The sequence below is a fragment of the Pleurodeles waltl genome, chromosome 7 (assembly GCF_031143425.1).
Source record: "Pleurodeles waltl isolate 20211129_DDA chromosome 7, aPleWal1.hap1.20221129, whole genome shotgun sequence".
NCBI classification, from domain to species: Eukaryota; Metazoa; Chordata; class Amphibia; order Caudata; family Salamandridae; genus Pleurodeles; species Pleurodeles waltl.
In genome coordinates, this window is record NC_090446.1 from 100,678,286 (window position 1) to 100,704,193 (window position 25,908).

Consider the following 25,908-nt stretch of genomic DNA (forward strand, 5'->3'; position numbering starts at 1 on the left):
CCTCGGTGCTGCGACCGGAAGTTAGGCGCCTGTCTGCGCTCGCGGCCTTAGAGAGCGCTTCCGGGGCAGCGTTTCCTCCTTTTCGTTGTCGACCATTTGTTGCAGGAGGAGGTGAGGCAGCGCGTGGAGACGAAAAGTGCCGACTCTTTGTGGCTGTGGCGGGACCGGGGAGGGATAGTGCTCAGGGAATAACTTCGGGAAACCCCACTAGAGTAAGGAGAGCCCCAGAGAAGGGCCCATTGTCTGCAGTGGCGGGTAAAGAGGCCCGTCCGAGGCTTGGGGGAGGGTACCGTTCTAGTGTGATCATGGCATTTAGCGTACGGTGATCAGCTGAATTTTTACACCTAGGATAGCCACTGTAGTACTTTCTGTTGGCACATAATTATCAGTGGGCGTTAATTCAGTACTATCGATTGAAGTACACGAAGGGCGACATCCTGCTATTTAATCGATATATATCTATATAAATATCTATAATGTCATCATTGCAACATGATCTGTAATACGGGGAAATAACCCATGGTCCCTTGGGGACCATTTGCGTCTGACATCACTGCAACATGGGATCTTTCGGCCACCATCTTTACTGGGATGTTTCTTAGATTCAATGGTTGTGCTCTCCATACAGCTGTCAAAATGCACGCATTTTCTCTATATAATCGTATGCTTTAAAACGAATGAGGAAAATTAAGTCGAACGACGGTGATAGCCGAGGTGTTTTGTGGATTGCTTTCTATCCCCAAAATACACTGTGCGGCAACCTGCGATTGATAAAGCAAGAGCAAGCCATAATTAAACATGAGATTGGTGTGTATTGGCCACACCTGCCCACCAGAAACCGAGTCTCTTGACTCGCACAATTAATCTTCCGAAAGTGCGTCTTGAGCTGCAAATCTGTTTTCCTATTAGATAAGGAGGCCCTTCTTAGTCTCTGGTTGACTTTCACGTTGTTTGTAAACGCACCTGCATTGCTGGTGGTTAAAATGCAGTTTTTTTTTGTGTTTCAGCAATTTGCCATTATAAAAGAAATCTTTGTGTGCATATATCTTTAATACTCCTTCCGAGACCTGGCTGATTAGTTTACATTTTTAGTTGCTTGATGATTTGGGCGGCCTCTTTGGGAATTCTTGGAAGTGGTTTTAGAAAGAACCCCCTACAAAGCGATCTTAGGTTAGTCAGTACTAACATAAGAGATGTTTTACTTTGTAGCATAAAGCTTGTGACATATGTTGGGACTGATGATACTTAGTTTATTGACCTGTAAGAAGGTGGCTGTGGTCTCGCCATCAGGTAGTTAGGTCTTCATTTGTATGCGTTCCAACTGCAGCAAAACGAATTTTCACGGATACGCTCTTAAGACTTCAAATCCTTATGTTGTGCACTTTAGCAGGGCTACTGCGGGCCTTATAAAAGCAGTCTGACTAAGGTGTACCTTTATCTCAGACTTTAGCTTTCAGATGTCAAGTTAAGAAAAGCAGATGCTAAGGCAGCACTGTTCGTTATCATTTTCAGGTCGCGCCTATTAGCGCATGCGTCAGCTGTTGCAGGGTATTTGTGTCTACTAAGAACATACAGGTAGTTAGAGTCCACCCATTGCTTACCTTTCTTTTCCACTCTCGTTCTTCTGATTCGTGTTCGAACTTGTCAGTCTTGTTTGTCCCCATTCACCCCCTCTACCCTGTTCCTCACCCCCATGGATGATTTACTCATTTCCTTCTTTTTTTAAAATCTTTATATTATTATTGTGGGAAACACAAAGTAAATCCGTCCTTGCACTGACACATGAGAAAAAAAAATAACATCTTAACATAAATCAATAGGAACAGTCCCTCCTCCCTCACCTGCTGCGGAACGTTCTCTCCTCCCTCACCCACTGCGTGGACAACAGTTGAATATAATCAACAGTTGAATATAATTCTAAGTTTTTAGACATAGATCTTTCCCCGGTGCTCGGACCAGGAGAGTCGTAGATAAAAAAATCAGTAGGCGTTCCGGCGCCCCTAAATTTTAGTCCCATGAATAATTTTCTCTTGACCATTTATATTTTGGCCTTGTGTCTGTGTTCTGTGTGACTTAACTACTTTTTTCTTCTGTGTAAAATTTGCAGAGAGTGCATGTGTGTTAGAGCTATCTACCTCCTGTACTTCCCTCCCTTGTATTGTTGCCTGCCCTTGTGTGCTTCTCCTCGCCCTGCTGCCTGTTGCACTTACTACTTCTGTTGCATCTGCACCCTGCATTGCTTCTGTGACGCCACTGTTGCTTCAGCCAACATCCACCCCCCCCCCCTTAAAAAAATCATAACATGTTTTTTATCCTATCTGCCTTGGTTTTAGTTACCACTCCAATTCGGATCAGCAACTAAAACCAAACAAGCATTTGCAATGCAGTGTCTCGCATTTGCTCGAGTTATAGCCACTGGCGTTTTAAATTCCTAACTGGACTTTTCTTGCCACATAAATTGAAAATGAAGTGTAAAACAGTTGACCGTAGCGAGCCAATTCAAAACACTGTGAGCAGGAGCACGAAGGAGAGGCACAAAAGGAAAAATAAGTTCACTCACAGTCAGACGTATTGGCAATCGTGCATTTAGCCAGGTAACGGTCAGTCTGCAAGGCGGTAACAAAACCGCCCCAAGGCAGACAAACGTAAAGCATTTACCAATGATAGGTGATTTTTGAAAGGTAAGCCCACACACTAGTGAAAGTGCTGGGTGTGGTTAAAAGCCCACAATTTTTACAACAGGTCCAACCGCTTGCACGCTCGACACCCCCCCCCCAAAGCACTAGTTTTTTTCTGTAGACCCTTGCGTGGATCCCTGAGAAATGAAGTAAGTGGCCCCGTAAGGGTTTTTTGGGGGGGGGGGGGGTTCTTTAATCATGGTGCAGAGCTTCGGACGGTGTGCAGCGAGCGTAGCTAACAAACGTAAGAAAAGCCAGTGGGATACAAGGCAAGACCTATTGGCTTTGCCAGTGCTCCTTTTATTATTTTTTACATTTTTTTTTGTCTGAATGAGTTTCATTACATTGGCACTTGACCGTGGCAATCTACAACTGAAAATAACCCATTTTCTTTGAAAAGGTTCTGCCACTGATTTCCAAACGTCCCACCCCAGGTGTCTATTTTTTATAACTTTTTATCAATTTGAAAGAAATTATATTTTTAATCTGCAGATTAAGATGCAATTGATGGAAAATTGATAAATGCACAATTATGTATTTACTAATTTTAGTGGCCCTGCATGTATATTTAGTTGGAATAGACGTACATTATAAAAAGAACAGGAAAAGGGATAGCAATATCTTCAGGCAACTGGTCAGCCATAGCAAGACTGGATGCTATTATAACGGTCTACGGGCTAGTACATTTCTTACCGTTGTTGGCTTTATTATCACTCTTCTTTGCTGCCCTAATTGGCCAGTGAGTGACGGACGTCACTCCGTTTTTATTTCTTTCTTGTATGGAGCAAGCACAGATTGTTGCATCTTCATTAGTCCTCCCACTACTTTCTTCCTTCTCTTCATCCACTCCTTGTTACTGCCACCTCACTATTCCCCGTTGTTTCTTGCCTGGACCTCACATCCTTCTTTGTTTATTACTGCACACTAAATCACGTTTATGTGTTTAGTAAAGTGTATAATTTTTCTAAGAAGCCAGTGAGCAGCTGATACCACAATAAGCTCTTTCCCACTGCCCAGGTACCCAGATCATCTTTAGCTCCACGCTTGCTTTTGGTGGGAGAGGTCAGGTCTCTCCCCACGAGACAGACACATCATGGTAGTTGCATCGTCTGTGGTTGAGATGGGTGTTTTATAATCTTGGCTTTGTCCCATCGCCAAACTGAATGATCTTCATACCACGACCTATCCATGTGCTTTAGTTCCCTGAAATGGCCAGATCCGAGCTTCTGCGATTAAAACTGGGAGAAATTAAAACCACTCCAATAATGAAAACAGCTCAACATTGTTACCACAAAAAAGTAAGATGGCCCGCAGAGTAGATAAAACTAAACAGCAAACTGGACACGGTTGACTAGAAAGGGAACAGGCTTACATTCAAAACTTCTAGACAGACCCTCTCGGGAGAATGAGTAAAGAACTTGCACCGCAAATTGAAACACCTGTGCTGCTCTTGCAAGAGAGACAGGAGGAAGATCTCACTTGCTGACAGTGCACGTGTTTACCATAAGGGACTTGGAGCCTCCACATTGCTTGCCATTCTTGGCTTCCTTGTTGCTTTTCTTTGCTGCCTTCTAATTGGCCAACGTGTGCTGGGCGTCAATTCCTTTTCTTTCTGTAGAGCATGGACCAATCATTGAATGGCCATACCCCCACCCAGTTCTTCTGTCCTTCGCTGCCTATCATGCTTTAAAAAAGAGCTAGGTCAAAAGAAGGGTCATCTCCTATGCTTGTTTATCGGGTGCAGTGAATTTGAAGGAGAAATTGATTTAGCTGGTCTTAGGGGGTGAGTAGGACAGTAACAGTTAAAAAAAAATATATATATGTGCACAGCTTTATTGGTAGGGGTTTGAAAATGAGGTTGACCCACCATTATAAGCCAATACACCTGTATGATCATTATCACTTGATTGTGGAAATGAGCATCTATAGAAGAGAACGATTCAAAGAATTTTTAGATTATAAAAACAGTGTGATTACTGCTGAGATCTGGGTTACTAGGGTCAGTTTTTGTTTTACATTCAAAACCTGCCAAGGTGCTTTTTTGTGCCTGAGTGGTGTCTTGACGCTATTGAGTGGCCTATTAAGAATAGGATTTTGTAAAGAAAACTATTGTTTTAGATAGCCCATTTAAAAAAAAGCTAAATCTAACATTTACCAACAATCAACAACTAAGTTGGAGAATTGCAAGAGCGGCATCACTCAGGGTCCAGGTTCAAAGCTAAATATTGTGCAAGTAAACACAGAGCAACCCATTCATTCTTTTCTTCTCAAACCCAACAGCCCTCAGAAATTCCCGTTTAAATTTGACACATTTCTGCAGTAATTATTTGAAGTTTGTGTGTTCCAGCGTGCTGATGAAATGTTTCTTGGTTAAATCTATTTGTCTGTGTTCTGTTGTAGGACAGCTTGACTGTACGAAAGTAACCATGCAGAACGACGCCGGCGAGTTCGTGGATCTGTACGTTCCTCGTAAATGGTAAGCATCCTCTTGTCGCACATTCACTCTATTATTCAATTATTACGTTACCGTCTTAAGTCTTTCCCTTGATATAAATCTCCAGTCTTGTCAGTTTTCGGTTTCATCGGGAGGTGCTGATTCTAATTAACTAGGTTGTATAGATTGAGATGAGTAGAGGTGGAAGAGTCACTGATTGTTTCACCGTTTTGGAAGAAAGACCTATTGTGTCCTGCAGGGAATATGTAGAGCCACAAGAAACTGGTTGAGGAGAAGACTGACTCCACTACCCACTCGGGTGAGGCTGGACTCTTAGTGGATGAATATGGAATGTTGTGAATGACTAGATGTTGCAGCTTCCTTCACACCCATACTGCAGGAGCTATTTGCAACTTTCAACCCCATTGACTACTGTACTAATTATAATTTTGAAATGCCATAGCTTGTCCATCGACCAGTGAGTGCGTTTTAAAACCATTAAATAGACCGCATGAAGAGCAAGGGGTAATGTTTAGTTTGTGACATGCCTGCAGGATCGAAAATGAAAACAGTGTTAGCTTTTGGTGTTATAGGATCCTCACTGGATCGGACTGGGCAGCGAATGTATTTATTGCGCACGTCTGCTTCTTGAGTCCTGGGATAGCTCTGTGATGCGGAGAACGCCCAGGGGTCCTGTGGCTTCCCCCGCCTCACATTCCGTTGCTCGCTCATATTTATTTTTGCAATAAATGGTAGACACTCAAAACACTCAAACAATAGTTCCGTTACATGAGGCAGTGGTGGCCGTTGTGCATGTATCAAAAGTAAACAAGATATAAGAGGTAGCAAATGATACGTTGTAAAAGGAAAGGTGCCGTGTGCAAGATACAAAAGAGTACAAAATACAGGTAGAGGTATAAAACTGCACTAAATGGCAGACACTCAAAACACAAAAACACCCTGGGAAGGCACTTCTATAGGCGTGGAGAACAGAATTTCCTATAATGGAAGGACTTCCTTCAGGAAACAGAGAACTAGAATTGAATTTGGAAGTGTCTTTGAAGGAGGAGAGCTTTGAGGTCAGTTTTAAAGGCCTGGGAAGAGGTGGTGGTCCGAAGCTGAGGCGGAAGTGAGTTCCAGATTCTCACCGCGTTGCCTGAAAAGGATTGGGCCATCGATCTTTCCTTCTTGAAAATGGGAGGTTCAAGCAGTAACTTTTCTGCATTACGTGATGGTCTGGAGCCCCCAGAGAGTTTCAGTTTATTCACCAGGTAGCGAGGGGAGGAGGAGTGCAAGGCTTTGTGGGTGATACATGCAGTTTTGTAGATAGATCTTGCCTCTATGGGAAGCCAACGGAGGGTGGATAAAATGGGTGTGATGTGGTCGCTTCTTTTGGCCCCATATATGAAACGAGCTGCTGAATGGAGAATAGACTTCAGGGGGGAAAGGTGGGATTTGGGAAGGCCAGTAAGAAGAGAGTTGCAGTAGTCCAATCTGGAGAGAACCAGCGATTGGACCAGGGTTTTAAGGTCATGCTCTGGGAAGAAGCGACAAATCCCCCAAAGAAGGCGCAGTTGGTGTCGAGCAGACTTTGCAATGGAGTCGATGTGGGAGAGTAGATTGAGTTTTTTGTCGAGAGCGACACCAAGGGATTTTGCGCTCTCGACAATGATGGGCTTATTGTTCATTAGATTGATCTGATCCATCCATGTTTGCACTGGGGGATGAGAAATCGAGGAGGAGAGGAGGATGAATTCTGTTTTGGAGGGATTCAGGATCAGTTGATGAGTTACCATCCAGTTTTGAATGGAGTCGAGAATAGAGCTAAGGAAGGAGAGATCGTGAGTGGAGGCCACCTTGAGGTAGATCTGAGTGTCATCCGCATATAGATGATAGTGGATCCCGGATTTACTCAGGAGATTTCCCAACGGTTCTAAATAGAGATTGAACAGTGTGGGTGCAAGTATGGAGCCTTGAGGAACACCTTGACTGACCGCTAAAGGAGCTGAAAGACTGTTCGCTATTTTGATCATTTGGGATCTATCAGAGAGGAAGGAGGCAAACCATTTGAGCACAGTGCCCTCCATGCCCATTCTCTGTTGAAGAGTGTTAAGGAGAGTGTTGTGATTGACAGTGTCAAAGGCTGCAGAAAGGTGGAGAAGAATTAGAAGACACGACTCCCCTGAATCGAGTATCCGCAGCGCGTCATCAATCACTAGCAGCAGGGCTGTTTCAGTGCTGCAGTTTTGAATGAAGCCGGACTGGAAATTGTCAAGAAGATCATTTTCCTTGATATGGCGAGAGAGTTGTTTCGCTACACATTTTTCTGTGATTTTTGCAAGAAAGGGTAGGTTAGTGATGGGACGGTAATTGTTGAGGTCGTTCGCATCAGCAGTGGGTTTTTTAAGCAGAGGGGTGACCTGCCCAGTTTTGAAGGAAACAGGAAGGGAGCCTTGACTGAGGGAGAGGTTGACCAGAGTGGTCCAATAGGAAAGAGAATTAGTATAGAAGTCAATGGCAATGGCACTAGGGATGGGGTCAAGAGAGTGGTTAGAGGGCTTTGTATCGAGGATGCATTTAAGGAGAGCATCATCAGAGATGGGGTCAAAGTTTTGCCAAATGGTTAAGGATTTGCGCTCCTCTGTAGGGGTAGGATGAATGACCTGATCTACAAGTGATTTTACTTTTTCGTCAAAGAATACAGCGAATTCCGCTGCTTTCTTTGTGGAATCTTCCAATTTGGAGGTTGGGTGAGAGCTGTTTGGGTTCTTGATGAGGTCGAATAGTTTTTTGGGTCTATTTTTGGCTGAGTCAAGGAGGGATTTGTAGTGCGACGCTTTTCCAAGGAAGATGAGCTTGTGGTACTTGGATCTTGCTAAACGAAGAGTGGCCAAATTTTCAGTGGAGGGCGCTTGTCTCCATTGTTTCTCAAGGGCTCTTAGGAACTTCCTTTCTTGATAGAGGGATTTGTTGAACCAAGGTGCCGAGGGAGTGGGCCTTTTCTTTTTGCTTTGGAGCGGAGCGACATTATTGATTTCGACTGCAAGGACTGTGAGGCATTGGGAGGTGAGTTCGTTAACATCTAGGTCCGGGTCTAGCCTTGGAAGTGATAGCAAAGCAGAGTCACAGAGGGTGCTGAGGTCAATATTTTTAGTGTCACGGAACCAGGAAGTAGCCCTCTTGGGCTGGCCAAGAGTTATAGAGTGTGATAGGTGAATAGAGAATGGGATGAGGAGGTGGTCTGACCAGTCTACATGGATAGGGGTAGTGATAGTCAGCAAGCCTGCTTTAGAAATAACAAGGTCCAGGATTGAGCCTTTAGAGTGTGTTGTTTCTGTGCAGTGTTGGCTAAGCTCGTTTGCAGAGAGGAAGGTGGCCAGCAGATTCGCATAGGTGTCTTGAGGCGAGCCCCAATGGACATTGAAGTCACCCACGAAGATCTGATTGTCACTTTGCGTGTATTGGTCGCTGATGCAGTCCGTGAGTTCCTCCATAAACGAAGGGCTGCTACCAGGTGGGTGGTAAATGACATGGAATCTGAGAGGTGCGTGGTGGTGCAATTGAAGCTCAAGAGATAGGCATTCGAAAGTGTGGAAGGAGCTGTTAGGAAGAGCCTTAAGTTGAAGGGAGTTTCTAAAGATGACTGCAACACCTCCCCCAACTTTGTCAATTCTGTCATTTCTAAGTATAGAATAGCCTGTGGGTACCAGGAGATCAAACATAGAGTGAGAGGTATCGTTGAACCAGGTCTCTGTGAGGAAGAGCATGTCAATATTGTGCAAGTTGATGGTATCGGAGATTTCAAGTTTGTGTTTTATTGCAGATCTGCAGTTGTGGAGCAAACAGCGCAGCTCTGACACAACTGTTTTGGTGATGGGGGCACTTGGGCTATGAGGGGTGATAGGGATATTGTACTTATATGAGGGCGCTCGGGATTTAGGTGGGCGAGTGGTTCTGACAGAGGAGATGGTCGGAATAGAGTAGATAACAGGGTTACTGGGAAGTGAAAGTGAAGGAAGGGTGGCATTCGAGTGCTTGTGTGGATTTGCAGACGACAGGCTATGCTTAGCTATAATGGGATGTGGGGGTGAGGTGCATCTCGTGGAAGGGTGAGTGGTTGTCAAAGGAATTGAGGTGTGTGGGAAAGTCGAGATCTTGGAGCTTAAAACTAAAATGGTTGCTTCAAGTTGGGAGATGGCGGTGATTAGAGAGCCTAGCTTATTTTCCAGAGAGAGTGAGGGAGAGCACGGCATGTTGGGTGGCTCTAAGGAAACAGGAGGGGGTGCACTAGGCAGTGTACGGCAGGGAGAGGTGGGGGAACGGGAGGGGAGTAGGGGTATAGGGTTCAGAGGTGGGGAAAGGTTTTGGAAGAGAGCAGGAGTTGGTGCATCAGGGGTGAGAGGAGAGTTGTCGTTGTTGGCATTGCAATAAGGATAGGACTTAAGGGCAAAATTAGGGGGCGATAGGAGAGGAGTGGGGCGGTGGGGCGGAAGGAGAGGGGAGGAGTCATAGGGATTAGGGAGGTTTGGAAGGGAGGGGAGGGGGTTGGATAGGTCCTGGTCGCTAAGTGAGGTGGCTGTGAGGGAGCGGGTATCAGGCAGAGTGAGGGGGACTGGGAGAAAGGGAAGTTGAAGGAAGGAGGTGATTCTGCTCGGACCGAGGGAGGGAAGGGGTTACCCGGGGAGGAAAGGGGGTAGTACAGCATTGCTGAAGGAGAGTGGGGAGGGAGAGAGATGGGATGTAGTTGTGGGGAAATCGGGGAACAAAGTGAGGGGAGGAGTGGGTGGAAAAGCAAAGAGGAGGAGGGAACAAGGGGAACGTAGGGAACATAGACAAGGGGAGAGGGCTGGAGGAGAGGTGGTCTATGGAGGGGGGTGGCCGAAAGGGATAGGGGGGAGGAGATGAGAATGGAGTGCCGGGACGGTGCAGAATGGACGAGGAACGTGTTAGCTAGAGGTAATGCTGAAGTGAAGAGGGGAGGGGCAAACTGTGAGGGGGGAAGAATAGGAGGGGAGGTCCGAGGGGAGAGAAGAGGGTCGGCCTGTGCCTCCCTAGGGTGCAGCCTGTTGGAGAGTGGGGGGGTCAAGGGAGGAGAAAGGGAGTAATTGGTGGAGCTGGATGGAGAGTCAACGGATAGCCCGGTCGCAGGGGAGGGGAGTAGGGAAGAGGCGGTCAAAGAGAGAGAGATAGGTGTCTTTGGCTTGTATCATAACAGTGCCGTTGTTATAGAGTGAGATAGTGAGGGAGCCGTTAAAGCCCGCAGAGGGGGAAATTTTTAGCTGTTTCCCATGAGGGATAGAGGAGGAGGAGGTGACTTTAAAGGAATTGTAAAAGCTGGTAGACCAAGAGGGTATGTCGTGCGTGAAGAAAATTAGATCGTTTTTGAGCCCCCCATACCGACCATTGTACAACTGATCGACAAAAAGGGAATCGGGGAAACATTCAATGGTGTTATGCTTGAAACGTTTTGCTGCAGTTTTGGTCAGGTTAGGAGGGTAGATACTGGTAGAGGCTTAAGTTACTGGTTACATTATTTACAGGGGCCTACACTTGGCAAGTCTTTCCCAGCTGTTCTACTGTAGTACTAGGTCTTACCCGAAAGACCAAACAAGAATTGATGATAGTTTTGACTGTTGTCTGATAAAGTGTTTGGCTGATTCATGTTGTTACCTATCAAGTACTGATTATGCCCCGCCTCTCTTCCTGCCCTCCACCCCACTCCTGAGATTATGGCTGGCAGTAACTCTGCTCTGTTTTTCGCCAGCTCTGCAAGCAACAGGATCATTGGCGCCAAGGATCATGCGTCTATCCAGATGAACATAGCTGAGGTAAGCCAAGGGGGGTGCAGGATTGGCTTGAGCAAAACTTCTTTGTTATAAAACAGTCCGTATCTTAGGCTTCTGTGGAAATGCAGTATGACCTGGTGCAACAGATGCTTCATGTCTCCGGGACCGCACGTAGTCTGAGATTTATTCTTCCTGTTCTGCATAGTATTATGACCTGCTGTTCACCGTTGCAGAGTAAGGATGCCCTATTGCCAGGCATTCAGGTGGTTGTACTTTCCTTCTTGTTAACTGTAGGCTTTACTAAATGGGCATAACGTTTTAATTTTCTCTAGGATGTGGATTTTACTTTGCCGCATTGCAGGCATTTCCATTGAAAGGGAGATAGTCCATTTGATGTAATTGATCGACTACATTTTAAGTGATATGTTCGGACCTTTATAAATGCCATTACATATATAAATGTGGTTAACTTTAGAGTTGTTGATTAAGAATGACTCTTGAGGTTTCCTGCTTGGTTGGTTTACACTAGCTTCCACCGCTGACCTGGGTTTTTATGCTGTTTCAGAGTACTGTTTATTTTTTTTCTTTATCTGCTGCTCTCCAAACCTTTCGTAGATTTGAATGTTTGCGATTAGCAAGTTTCCTGGGAGTGTATGAACCCTTTGTATTGTGAACAGTCTCTTTCCTGTGCTTTTTTAATGGAATGCTGATCGATGTAAACGATTTGCACTTAATTCTTTTACATACTAGCCAGTTGCTAATTGTGACTGGAAGGGGGTGTCGAGGTATCTGGCTACCCTCTGGAGTAATGGCCTGGTTTTGTGTGCTGTGGATTTAAAAACCTTCTGCCGGGACCCAAGACTAAGCAAACTCTTGGTTTGCATAATTTCAAACATAGCAAGCTGTGTACAACTAAGACCTGCTAATTAAGGGAGGTTTAAGCTTGTCGTATAGCTGAATTCCGTCTGAATGCCTCGTAGCATAGTCTTTATCCCTCCAAAACCTTTCTCTAACGCCATACATAAAGAGCAGCAAAATCTTTTCCAAAATAAAATGTTTATGTATTTGACAAAAGTAGATGCGAAGTAAGATTGATTCTTGTACACATGTATAAACGATGATCCTAAATTGTCGCCCGTCCACAACTACCTCGAGAACCTTGATAATTCAGAATAACGGCACAAGACGAATTCAGTGGATACCTGACTTGGAAGTGCAAGTTTGTAACACAGCAGATCTTGAGTCTGCAAAACCAAGGATTCAGTCTCTTAATCAGATGAAAACTTTACCTTGAACAAACGAGCAGACCTTTCTTGCCTCAAAAAGGGACAAAATGCAGCCCTCAATATAAATAGGGCCACGGGCTAGCTGTTGATGCTAGTACCTGAACATAACTGTTCAAAACCATGCATCCCTAAACTTCAGCACCGCTTTAGTAAGATCTCGCAAGCCAGACCGATTTAGTGGGCAGCAATCCCAGCATACTGGATCAGACGCTTCATGCAATGGAAACTTATTGCAAACGAGTAAAGCAACCAGCTTTTGTCCCATCTTGTTACTGTATTCCGTGGTGAGATTTTTGAGATGTGTATGCCGTCCCTTATTGGGAACAGAATACGACACCAGCAAGCCACAGACTGACGAGTTCAAAGAAAAGGGAGCCCGCTGCAGACTACAGATCCAGTCTGATCGACAACAATGTATCTCCGCACAGACTACCGTGTTAGTACACATGATGCCTTTGATTCTACAGAGAAGGCCGTCCTGTGTAGAACACAACTAACCTTGTCAAATCCAGCCTTGAAACCAGATTATAGCACAATACACCTCTTCACGATCTAAAGGATGACACAATTTCCAGTGAGATTTTACAGAAAGGGCATTCGCACATCAAGATATTGGCAGGGTTACATGCAGATGGCCGTGCTGTTCACCATCTCTTGGCTGTAACGGACCCACTAACCAGCTGCAGTGCTTCCTAACCCAAATAATAAAGCATATCGCCACTTTGTGCTCTAAATACTTGTAATTTTATATTTGATAGCATGTGTGGCTGTAGATACACATGCTCTGCATACTTCCACCATCTAGTGTTACATCTTTCATTCGGGAAAACCGCTCCAACCCTAGTGGGACTGTTATCAATCACGTTTCTCTTTATCCCTTTGCATTTCAGTTTGAAGAAATCTTCGTTGTATCGAACTCTTTCTTTCGTGGCCCTTGGGTGGCCATTTTCACCATCCTACATCTTGGGGAATGAAAGCTTGATGGAATGGACGTCTTTCCATTTCTGTCCGAAAAGTCACTACAAGTTCCCTCGGACTGATCAACATCAGGTCTGTAACTTCTCCCTGTCGCTGGAACTTATGGATGAAGCCTGCAAAGCCTGCCAGTCGTTACGATAGGGGGGGGGGGGGGGGGAGAGACTCAGCTAGACTGAAGAGCCAGTTGACGATAAATGGAGAGGCAAGAAGTGGAGGATGCGTCCAACATCCTCGATATCCAGGACATTATTTCTGACACAGAACAGAAGCAGGACATCCAGGGGGCTGCTGCTGCAGAATAGGCAGTTTCTGTTCAGGACTGAGAGTGAAATGACTCTTGAAATGCAGGAGATCCCTCCAGGTCAACAAACAGTGAGCAAACAACCCCCTTCTAAGCCCAAAAAGCTCACCGATTCGGAAGCTGACACTGCCTTTCGACTATGGCAGGCTTCAAAATACTTTTTCAGATGCCCTGCCCTAGGCCTCAGCACCGAAACCGCAGGCAACCACCGGCTCCAGCGCCAATACCTTCTGCATTCCACTCAGCGCACACTATTGTGGCATCAAAAAGAGTGCCTGCCTTTGCTCCAACAACTTCTGCACCGAAAATTAAACGTGCTTCAGAACTGAAACTCAAACCCAAGCTCTCTACACCAAAAACACAAACAGATATGGTTCTTCAAAAATGAAGCTACAGCTCCAAGTTAAGCGGTCATAGCTTATATCCAGCCGCAGGTGGGGAGAGTGGTTAAAACTGCTGTTTCCACTTCCTCCAAGCAACAGCTCACTTTAGAATTACCTATGCCTTCACTTACAAGGAGAACGTACAAGAACTTTGGAGAGGTTCAACCACCTGTGCTTACATCTCCACCACCAACCACTCTGCTGCAAACTCCTTCTCCACAGAGATTTCTCTGCAAGAGTCATCATTCCTTCCAGGATACTCAAGGCAAAGGGACGAAAAAAAAGTGTCAGGCCGGCATAGATCCTTGGTCTCAGTATGACGTAGACACATACTGACACAGATACAGAGGCTTACCCAGCTAGACCGTCACCACCTGATGACACCACTTCTTTTCAAGAACTAGTGGGGAGGGCAGCTACATATAACAAGGTAACCCTCCATAAGGATTCTGTGGAGCATGATTTTTTTTATTTCAGACACTTGCAGCCTCACATAAGTCCACACAATACCTCTCCATGCTCAAGGACATGTAACGAGACGCTGACAATATATTTCAAGAACTGACTAGAGCCCCTATTATTACCACAAGAGTGGAGAAAAAATACAAGGCTTCTCCCTCTGACCCTATGTATATCAAGGGGTAGATTCCAGCAGACTTCCTAGTTGTCAAATGCTAGGAAGAGTTCATTCACAAGCTGCCCAAGATGCTCCACCTCCTGATAAGGAAAGTAAACTCATTGGTGCCTCTGGTAAACGTGTGGCTGCTCAAGCAGTAAATCGCTGGCTTATTGCCAGTATGCAGGTGTAGGAAAGTACCCTCATTCTTGGCATGGTTACCTTCTTTTTCTGCCTGATCAGTGTTTTGACTGAGTTCACTGGGATCCTGCTACCAGGACCCCAGTGATTAAGCTCTTAGTCTGTATTTCATCCCACATTGGGCCTACTGGTGCCCACATGTAAGTCCTTAATATATGTTGCCTAGGTACCCGGGGCATTGGGGTGCCAGGGGATCCTTATGGGCTGCAGCATGTATTATACCACCCATCGGGAGCCTATGCAAACTGTTCAGCAGGCCTCCCATTGCAGCCTGTGTGAAAGGGTACATGCACCCTTTCACTGCCAGGTCATTAAGTCACTTCTGTAGCAGGCCCTCCTAGCCCAGAGGGCAGGGTGCAAGTACCTGTGTGTGAGGGCACCCCTGCACTAGCAGAGTTGCCCCCACGAACTCCAGCTCCATTTTCTTCTGGACTTCTTGAGTGCTGGAATGCCGTTTTTAGGAGAGTACTGGACATAGGTCACTACCTATATCCAGCTATATAATGGTAACTTCGAACCTAGGCATGTTTCGTATCAAACATGTTGAAATCATACCCCAATACTGTTACAAGTTTTGGAAGTATGATTCCATGCACTCTGGGGGGCTCCTTAGAGGACCCTCATCATTGCCACCACCAGTCTTACAGGGTTTTCCAGACAGTCCAAGCTGCTGCCACCCCTCAGACAGGTTTATGCACTCCTGCTGCTTGATCTGATCAAGCCCAGGAAGGCAGAACAAAGGATTTCCTTTTGGAGAGGGTGGTAACACCCTCTCCCTTTGGAAATAGGTGTGACTGGCTTAGGAGTGGTAGCCTCTCCAAGCCACTGGTTTTGCTTTGAAGGGAACATTTGGTGTCCTCTGCATGAACGAGTCCACACCGGTTCAAGGACCTCCCCAGTCCCTGCTCTGCCACAAAACTGAACAATGGAAAGGGAAGTAACCACTCCCCTGTCCGTCACCACCTAATGGGTGTTGCCCAGAGGGTCCCTGGGTTCTGCCATCTTGATTCCAAGGTTGGCTGGGAGCTCTGGGAGCATCTGAGTGGGCAGGCAGGTGATGTCAGAGCCCACCTCCTGATAGGCGCTTACCTGGTTAAGTGACCACTCTCCCTTTCATGGCTATTAGGGTCTTCCTCTAGGGGTGGGTCCTCCGATTCGGCTTGCAAGATTCCAGTAGGACTACTCTGCAACCTCCACTTTGACTTCTGGCCACTGGAACCGTGACTGGACCTCCCAGGAACCGACAAAGTTGCAGATCCACATGGAAGACTCTTCTGCAACTTTGCTTAAAGAATCCTGCCAGCTCTGCAACATTTCCCCGGCTGTGCATCCTCAAAAGACAACAACTCTTCAGCCTGCACGGGAAGAAAGAAGGAATCTCCCTTGAAGTGAAGAAATCACTCCCCTGCATCCGCAGGCACCAACAGCAATGGCGACTGGCTGCGTGGATCCCCTCTCCTTCTCACACTAATCTTAGTGGCACCCACCTGGGCGTGACAGCCATGGTTCACCACTCTACTGGACCCATCAGTAGTACCATACGAGAAGCTTCCTCTCATTCCGGACCTTCTCAGAACCAAAGACAGATCAGGCACCAAAATCCCAAGGAGTTGAATCTTGCAATTTGTCTCCTGAAGTCATAGAATATGGATATCCAAATCTACCTCAAGAATGTATGGACATTCTTAAAGAAGCACGCAGATCAGCCACTAGAGCGTTTTATGCAGCAAAGTGGAAATGCTTTGTTCACTTTTGCATTTCTAAAAACTGGGATCCTTTCCAAGTGTTGGTACAAAATAATAATTTGTATCTTCTCTGTTTGCAAAAAGCAACTCTGGCGCATACTTCCATAAGATTACATTTAGCAGCCATAGCTGCTTATCTTCAGACCAGACATTCTTCTCTTTTTTTTTAAATCCCCTTCATAAAGGCTTTTATGAAAGGACTTAAAAGGGTTATGCCACTAAAATCACATCCAGTGCCTTCTTGGAACCTTAATACAGTACTCACTAGACTTATGGGACCACTTTTTGAACCACTACTTTCATGCCCTCTCTAGTTTTTCATGGAAAGAAGCCTTTTTAGTTGCAATCACTTCCCTGAGACATGTTAGTGAGCACCAGGCATTAACATTGCAAGAACCCTTTTTCCAAATACATAAAGATAGTGGTTCTTCGCACCGACCCACCATTTCTACCCAAGGTAGTATCTCAATTCCATCTCAATTATACTATTGATTGGCTGTTTTTTTCCTACAACCTGATTCAGTTGCTGAAAGAGCCCTACACACGTTAGGCGTGAAAAGAGCACCTATGTTCTATATCAATAGAAATTAGTCTTTCAGAAAGACGAAACAAATTTTTGTTGCTTTTTCTCAACCACATAAACTTAACCCAATTACTAAATCCAGCATAGCAAGCGGGATTGTTAAATGCATCCAAACTTGTTATGCAAAAGGTAAGAGACCACTACCAATTACCCCAGAGCACATTCAACACATAAAGGTTCATCTATCGCATTTTTAGGTAACATACCTATAGCTGACATTTGTAAGGCAGCTACACGTCCAACACCACACACTTTAACTAATCACTATTGTGTGGATGCTTTAGCGCCCAACAAGCCAGTGTAGATCAGGCAGTGCTGCATACTCTTTTTTTTTTTCAAAGCTTTCTCATGGCTGGAACTTTTGCTTTACAGCTAAGAGTTTGTTTTAAAAGCCTTGTTTGTAATATCATTGCAGTAGATCTGCTAGCCCTGAAAATGAAAAATGCACTGGAACTTTTTTTAACATCCAAGAGCAGTTTGTGTTTAAGGGTCTTGTTTGTAATCTCATTGCAGTATACCGGCTAGCCCTGATAATATGCAATGCGTTACACTCTCTAGGGGCTAAATTAGGTTGCACGACATTACTTTCTGCCATTCTGTTTTCATGTGGTTCTGCCCCCTAGGGTCTAACTGTATGGTTACATGAGCATGTTTCTTACAAATGTTATTTTTTATTGTGGTGCCCTCTAATGGCTGTCCTGAGCATTACAGTCAAATTACTAATATATTCGCTGTACTTAGAACCTCGCCCCATAATGCTTTGCTGGGCATTCCTTTTGCAAAATATTTTTGCTCATAATGCAGCCTGTGGTGGTCCTAGGACAACAGGACCACCTTCAAAACGCACCCCACAGGGCGCTCTTTCTGACTAGATCACCTCTGGTCCCCACGCTAGGTTAGTTGAGACACCAAAATAACCCATCCCACCATTCAGCATATTTTCAATCTAATGGCTAGAACTTTTATTTTGCACCTGGGAGTAGTTTGTGTTTTAAGGGCCTTGTTTGAAAAAAATATTCCAGCTGGCCTGCTAGCCTTTTATTTATATGCTGGGCCATTGGAATTATGTGGCAGAAAGCACCAAAATATGTGCAGGATTGACCAATTTATATGACAAAAAAGTCCAGTTATGCATTTACAATGCCAATAACTCCAGCTCAAGTAAATGTGAGACCTATTGCATTGCAAATGTTTTTTTTTTCTCATGCCGTAGGACTGAGGAGATAAATATATAAATACATGATTACATAGAAAGGGATGTGCATTAAACACTAACTTCCAAAGGCTGGAGAGAAACATAAATGAAATCCAGAACATTTGTTGTAATAACAGCGCAATGCAGTTCAATCTACCTAAATCAAATTCTGACATGTGACCACAAGGTGAACAGAAACAAGGTCTTGGCGGACACTGCAGTTGTCAGATGTAGAACACACAGTTCAAGACAGAATTTGTAGCAAAGTCATCTGGTTCATCTACATTTGATGAACATATACTTCTTTGTGAGCTTGCAAGGGTGGATGGTTAGTCATCTACTGATAAACCGTCTAACTCCTAGGAATTGCGGCTACATAAGATACATGGAAGGTGTATGTCTGTGGTTTACAAATTCCTTCTTGATGAATATGTTCAATTGGTGTATCCTCAGACTGCAGTTAAGCAGACTACCTTGTGCCTGATTGGCCCAGATGTTGCACATATCTCTATGCAGTCCACAAACTGCTTTTACACTCGCCTTCACACTTAGCTGAAATTCAGGGCAACTACTATTTCGCCCAAATGCATATACAGAGATCCTGATACAACATTTCTTCAGTTCGTTTGTCCTAGCCCACAAAGTGGACAATGACTAACACTGGACAGGAGGTTTAACATTGACAGTAAATTAAATAAAAGCAACGGTGTCACTTAATCCCCTGCCTAGTATTTGAACATGTGGAGAGAATTGCTCGGATAGAATACCAGAATTCTTGCTGTGGGCACCAAGAATCACCTGTTTGCAAGAGTATGTTACCGCTATGGGAAGTTATTCTTGCTCCTTCACCCGGCAAAGGCGATAGTCACCTAATCTCAAAATTAGGGCCAGTTGCTGTCCCTTTGAAATCTAAGCCATAAGGTAGCATGTTTCTCTCAATCTCCAGTTACTTCTGTTGCAGAGTGATTGCAAGTGTGCATTCTCAGTGTGGCTTATTAAAAACAGCTAGATGTGTCTCCCGTAGGGACCTAGCCTTCTAGCACTGTACAACATAATTTGAACAAACTGAACAAAATGTCATTTTTGGTTGCAGTAGGGCATTTTATTATTGTAATGGAGACTAGCCCTTTAAGCAAGTAAAGAAGCTACTAACCGAATGAGGCTCTTTCTCCACCCATAACCTGACCTACATGTGGCTCTTCTCACCAACACCCTTCCCGGTGGTACCTCCCTTTGTCAAAGCTCTCTGGCACCAAGAAACGGGTCATCCGCTCCATTTTTACATCGTGCAACAGGACCCTATTAAAGTTATGAATACTGCTGCAATAAGCAAAATTATTTAGACCCTGGCATTGTAGATGCACATCACGTCTTTGCCTTCATGTGCCTAGAAATAAAGATGATGAATTTTAAATGAATTGCTAGATAGCAGAAAACGTGGAGCTGGTAGATCTAAAATAAAAATGATGATGAAAAATAACAACAAACAGTTATATTCGGTTTTCAGAGGTGAGCACCAATGAAATTTCCTCTTCAGATGGCTCCAGTGATCTGTGCTTGATTGGGGGTTGTGTTCTTTGATTTCAAGACTATCCTCAAATGGTGACTATTTCCCTTGATACGAAGTATTCTCTGAAAAGGGGCGGCATAGGTTTGAAAACGTATAACTCTTGCCTTTCTCTTTCACATCTTACTGCACTTGAGCTATTCGAAGTAATAGTTTTCGAAGTCTAAGCATGGAGTTTTTCCCTTTCAGGTTGACAAGGTCACAGGCAGAGTCGTTGGACAATTCAAAACATACGCAATCTGCGGGGCAATTCGTAGGATGGTAAGTTCTGTTTACTGTATAAAATTATTTGATGGAGACCTTCATGCAGCATTTCTCCTTCTGTAACCCAGTGTCATGGTGCTCGATTTACCAATCTCAGTGAAACTGCAGACTTCAGTGATGAGTGTTAACATGTGCTATTTTGTTGGCTACTGGTGACATGGCGGTCTTAAATTGCTTTGAGTTTAGCTTTTTTGCTCAGCTTTCAATCAATCAGGAATTTGTAAACCGCACTACTCACCCGTGAGGGGGGAGAAGGGAGGGGCAGAAGGGTGCAGGGGGGTGCTGCTACTGCTCGAACAGCCAGGTCTTGAGAAGTTTCTTGAAGGTAAGGAGGTCTTTGGTCTGGCGCAGGTGGGTTGGAAGAGTTTTGGCGGAGAGGTGGTAGAATGATCTATCGCTGGTTGTAGTTCTGCAGACGGTGGCGAGGTCGGTGGAGTGGAGATGATGGGTCAGGGTGTAGGAGGAGAGTCTGTTGAGGTATTCTGGTCCGGTGTTGTGCAGTGTTTTGTGAGCGTGGGTGAGGAGTCTGAAGGTGATTGTCTTGTTGACTGGGAGCCAGTGCAGGTTTTTCAGGTGATCTGTGATGTGGCAGTGGTGAGGGATGTCCAGGATGAGGTGTGCGGAGACATTCTAAATGCGTTGCAGCCTCTTCTGGAGTTTGCCTGTGGTTTTTGTGTAGAGGGCATTGCCGTAGTCCAGTTTGCTGCTTACGAGGGCTTGGGTGACTGCTCTTTTGGTTTCAGTGGGTATCAATTTGTAGATCTTTCGGAGCATGCGGGTGTTGAGGCAGGAGGAGATGGTGTTGACTTGCTGGGTCATGGATAGTGAGGGGTCCAAGATGAATCTTAGGTTGCATGCATGGTCAGTGGGAGTCGGAACGGTTCCGAGAGTGGCAGGCCACCAGGAGTCATCCCATGTGGCGGGACTGGAGCCGAAGATGAGGACTTCCGCCTTATCCGAATTGAGTTTGAGGTAGCTGCTCTTCATCCATTCGGCGAGGGCCTTCGTGGAGGTTGGTCTTGGTGGAGTCCTTGGTGAGGGAGAGGATCAGCTGGGTGTCATCGGTGTATGAGATGATGTTGATGTTGAGGTTGTGGGATGGGGCGATGTTAGCGTGTGGGGCCATGTAGATGTTGAAGAGGGTCGGGCTTAGGGACGAACCCTGGGGTATGCCGCAGATGATTTTGGTGGCCTCCGAGCGGATTGGGGGAGGTGGACTTTCTGGGTTCTGCCAGTGGGAAAGGAGGTGACCCAGTCCAGGGCTTTGTCGCGGATTCCAGCATTGCTGTGGCGTGAGCATAGGGTGTGGTGGCAGGCGGTGTTGAATGCGGCCGAGAGGTCCTGGAGGATGAGGGCTGCGGTTTCGCCGCTGTCCAGTATGGTTCTGATGTCATCAGTGGCTGCGATGAGGGCGGTTTTAGTGCTGTGGTTGCTGTGGAATCCTGATTGGGAAGGGTCCAGGTTGCGGCTCTCCTCGAGGAAGAGGGTTAGTTGTCGGACAGCCTTCTCGATTACTTTTGCCGGGAAGGGGAGCAGGGAGATAGGCCGGAAGTTCTTGAAGTCCTTTGGGCCCGCCTTGGGTTTTTTGAGGAAGTCGTTGATCTCTGCGTTTTTCCAGCTCTCTGGGAAGGTGGCGGACTCGAAGGAGCCGTTGATAATCTTTTGGAGTTTGGGTGCGATGACGGAGCTTGCTTTGAGGATGTGGTGAGGGCAGGGGTCAGATCGAGAGCCTTAGTGGATGGTGTTCATGATTTCAATGGTGTCGGGGTGGGGGGTCCAGGAGAGCAGGAGGTTGGTCGGAGGTGAATCTGTGGTGTTGGTGGTTGCCTGGGGGGGGGGGTGGGTCTGGGTGCTGAAGCTGATGTGGATGTCTGCAATCATGCGGTGGAAGTAGGGGGCTAGGGAGTCGCAGAGGTGTTGGGATGGCGGGATGGCGTTGGCCCTTGGGTTGGAGAGTTACTTCGAGACGTGGGGTTGGAGAGCTCCTTGTGGCTGTGTGCGTTGTTGATTCAGTCTTTGAAGGCGGTTCTCCTGGCGGCTCGGATGCGTTGGTGGGTTTACTTTTGGCTGCTGAGCGTACACGGAGTCTTGTGTTCTTTAAACTAACAGCGTGCAAGAGAATACAAATAAAGATTTTAACTGTCCAGTGTTGTGCGCGCAGTAGTCCAGGCTATTTTAAAACTGGCATCAGCAGTGCTGAATTTGAGGCGGTGGGGGGCACCGTCACTCATTTTCTAAGGATCGCACACACTTTTCCTCATTAGATACTAGCTGCTAGTTGGAAATGGTAAAATACGTCAATTGGAATGGAGGAGGAAGAGAAGGATGGAAAAACCGTCACAAAGGGAGAATGCAGGAGCTTGCAATAGTGAGATAGAGGCAAAGAGAGCCTGGTGCTGGGTTGAAGAGGCCTGAGGTGGATTGAAGACTACGCACACATTTAATTGCACTGGCGTATGAGCAAAGTTTTGTCCCAACGTTCGTTCCCCTTTAAACATTAAGCTCTGGTGATCAGTGGAGAATCGGGGAAAATGAGTGCACTTACCATTTGCTTCGTACTTCTGAGTTCTCAGTTTGCATGCTTTCTTCTTCAGTCAACACTGCCACAGTTCTTCAAACTTATGCTGTTCAACCTCAACTTGCTGTCCTTTGGCTCTGTCTTTAAGATCATCTAATTGACATGTTTGATAAGTCGTTTTTTCCTATTGACTTGCAACCAGTGCAGGTCAACAAGCAAAAAGGAGATATTGAGCGACATTCCTCTGCTAGAAAACATTGAAGGGCTTATTGTAATTGTATTTATATAACGCCTACTATCCCTGATGAGGTGTCGAATCGCTTTTCGGCAACTAGCACACCAGTCCAGAACCCAAAACTGAGTGGTGAATTAGTATAGGGAGATATGAGTTGACTTGAGCAGAGGATATGCAAGTTTGTTAGTAGGTTTGAATAGAATAATGGAGAGATAGAGAAGGGAAGAATCCAGAAGTGTTAATTGGAAGTTTATAGTAAAAGGATGAGGCTTGGGATGAGTCGAGAAGAGATGGAGGAGGGAGGAGTCTGTAGAAAGGGGTTTAGAGGATCACAGTAGTAGAAGGGGTTTTGGATGAGTCAAAGGCGAGATAAGTGAGGGAGAATATAGAAGAGTTGTTTGGGAAACCATAGTAGTGAACTGAGATTTGGGGTGAGCCAGGAGCTATAGAGGGAAGAACTTAGGCAGTGTAGTTTTGGAGATCATAGTAGTAGAATGGGTTAGGGATGAGTGAGTGGGGATGTAGGATAGAGGTGTAGCGTGATAGGGAGACAGAATAAAGCTTATAAGAGATTTTTTCTTTCTTGTACAGTAGGACTAAAAAGTAGATACGTAAATAGGAAATGCATGTGTAAGGAATATAATGGTTATTTTTAGATTTAAAGTTGTATAAACAGACTTTCAAGATTAGCAATATTTGAGGTTAATTTATTTGTGTGCTTTAACATTTTCTCTTTCCTCAATTTTTAATGGCGAAATGCTTGCTGATAAAATAGTTAAAATAACATTTGGTCATTGTGATAGTTAACATGAAAGCAGGGTTTCTTAAATATCTAATATAACAACTTATCTAGGAACTATGCATTGACCTAAGTACATGTTAAGCATAGCATAATATACACATGTATACATATGTATATACAAGTATGTACAAACACATACATTTAACTGAGTAAATCAACATTTGTTGAACAGGCTTAAAGAGTATGTACCTATATAATTATTAAGAAATAGCAAGTATACATATTTATAAAGAAATACATATATGCGCACACAATCAGATGATAAATGATTACCAAAACAGGCATATGCAGTCTATTGCTGTTTGAATATGGTGGTTATGAAGGAAAGAGCCAACTCTTGAGTACTCTTCTGAAGACAAGATAGTTATCTGGCCACTTGGACAGAGAAGGGTGTACCCCTATAGTTTTTTCTTGTATGTGTTTTAAGGTGGGGTACCAAGCTTGAGCGGACGTTTCTTTATTGAATATATTTGGTGATTTTATTCCTGATAAAAAGCGCTCCTGTTCTCTTCTGCTTTGTGGGTGAATCAAAGCAGCTTGAAGGTGGATCTTCTGGCAGCCGATAGGCAATGTAGTGCCTTCAAGGCAGGGGAGATTTGGCCTTGTGGCTTTACATGTAGTATTAGTCTTGCAGCCGAGTTCTGAATGTTTTGTAGTTTTTTCATAGTTTATCGAGATGATCCACAGTAGAGGCCATTGGCATAATCTAGTTTACATAGTACAAGAGATAGTAGCCTGGGCCTTGTGTGGAAATCCGAGGTGGGTGAAAATGGGCAGAGTTATGAAGCCTAGCCTTGCCCTACCCTATGCACCATGGGGAATAATCGAAAGTATTAGTGCATATCAAACTCCAGGCTTGAGTAGTACCATCTTGGGCAAGAGTTGGTGCGATAGGTAGTAAAGATGACTTATTCAGGTTTGTTCATATAGCCTTTTGATGATCCATTAACTACTGTGAAGCAATTGTTGACTAAAATCTGCTCAAGTTCGCACAAGCAAATCATCAAATTGCAAGTTCTTTGAACAGTGCCCACTTTGTTTAAATCTGTACCAGCAAAGTTAACGTTACCAGCAAGTGTCACAGATTAGTGTGTGGAGAGACACACAACATGGCCGTGCGAGGCAAATGATTCACCACATTAAGACGGTAACCTGTTGAGGGCAATGCTACCTGGTACTGTGCTTTCGTGGGGGTGTTTTAACTGATTTGCTTAAATAATGTAATTTCTTATAGTAAACTTTTTTTTTTTTAGGGCGAGTCTGATGACTCTATCCTCCGGCTAGCCAAGAATGATGGCATTGTCTCGAAGTAAGTAATTTTGTTTTTATGCAAATTATATTATGAATTTCTGAGGTTAGAGTATACTTGTTGCTGCAGAATTGTGCTTGCTGCTAGTCACTTGTAAGCTATTGAGAGACGTTTCTGTTAAAACAGATGCAGTCTGCGCTTCATAGAATGTTGACATTTGTCTAACTATAAATGTAGGCATTATAGCAACAGTGATGTATTGTTATGGCACATTTTGAGCATGAGCACTGTCCCTTCGTTCACTACATTTGGTGCATGGGGGCTCGTCTTTTGCTTGAATTTTTGAAGGAAGTGAGTCGATATAATTCTTCAGTCGCCTGTCTTGGTATCTCCATTTCATGAAATGTGGCAAGTGGCCCCCACTCCTATGCTGTGTCCTGACAGACTAAGGGTTTTAAGTAATGGGCCGGGAGATTTCAAGGCTGGTCTCGGTTTGACCTGCAGTCTGTCCCCTGTTCTGCTATAAAATCACATTGGGTTAATTGATCTTAATCAGGGACCTGGCAGAAAAAGTCCTGGACTTCAGTGCACTGTTATTGACCAATTTCTCTTTTCTTTTGCAGGAATTTCTAACCAGGATTTCTTTGTGGCACTAGACCATGTAAAATAAAAGAAAATGAATCACTTTGCGTGTGTTCTTGTGTAATACTTACTCGGTATCTGTAAACAAGTGAAGCTTAACACAATTGCCATCTCTGAACAAACGTCATAATTGGCTGAGCGTCCAGCACTCTGCGCACCACTGTAAATCGATGCGGGGCTCTAATTTTAGAGTGACTGGGGGGGGGGGGGGGGGCGGCAGTGACATTTTGACTCTTACGCCTTGTATGTGGTGATGTTGGTGGGAATGTGTTTTTATGTCCTCCAGATATTCCAGTAAAAAGATAAGTTAAAGTATGAGAGCTCGGTTTTTCTCTTCCTGGGGAACGTTGCACAGACATAATTGTTGAAACGATTTATGTTTTACATTTTGCAAACGGAGGCCCTGCTTTTATTCAGGGAATAGTTGGTAAAATATGGTTGATGC

At 44.9% G+C, this 25,908-nt stretch overlaps 1 protein-coding gene across 1 annotated transcript; it reads left to right on the forward strand.

The window, feature by feature from the left end:
- Nucleotides 1–25,506, forward strand: RPS21 (ribosomal protein S21). The gene is made up of 6 exons (XM_069243154.1): nt 1–111; nt 5,079–5,154; nt 10,877–10,940; nt 19,943–20,014; nt 24,826–24,881; nt 25,445–25,506. The coding sequence occupies exons 2-6, from the start codon at nt 5,105–5,107 to the stop codon at nt 25,452–25,454; spliced, it is 252 nt and encodes an 83-aa protein (XP_069099255.1). The 5' UTR covers nt 1–111; nt 5,079–5,104; the 3' UTR covers nt 25,455–25,506.
- Nucleotides 25,507–25,908: the final 402 nt, after the last annotated feature.

Bases quoted from the DNA above. Each gene is read 5' to 3' on its own strand.
- RPS21 (XM_069243154.1), top strand. From the start codon at position 5,105: ATGCAGAACGACGCCGGCGAGTTCGTGGATCTGTACGTTCCTCGTAAA. The intron at 10,941-19,942 runs GTAAGCCAAGGG...TTTCCCTTTCAG, and splicing joins TCCAGATGAACATAGCTGAG to GTTGACAAGGTCACAGGCAG. The intron at 20,015-24,825 runs GTAAGTTCTGTT...TTTTTTTTTTAG, and splicing joins GCGGGGCAATTCGTAGGATG to GGCGAGTCTGATGACTCTAT.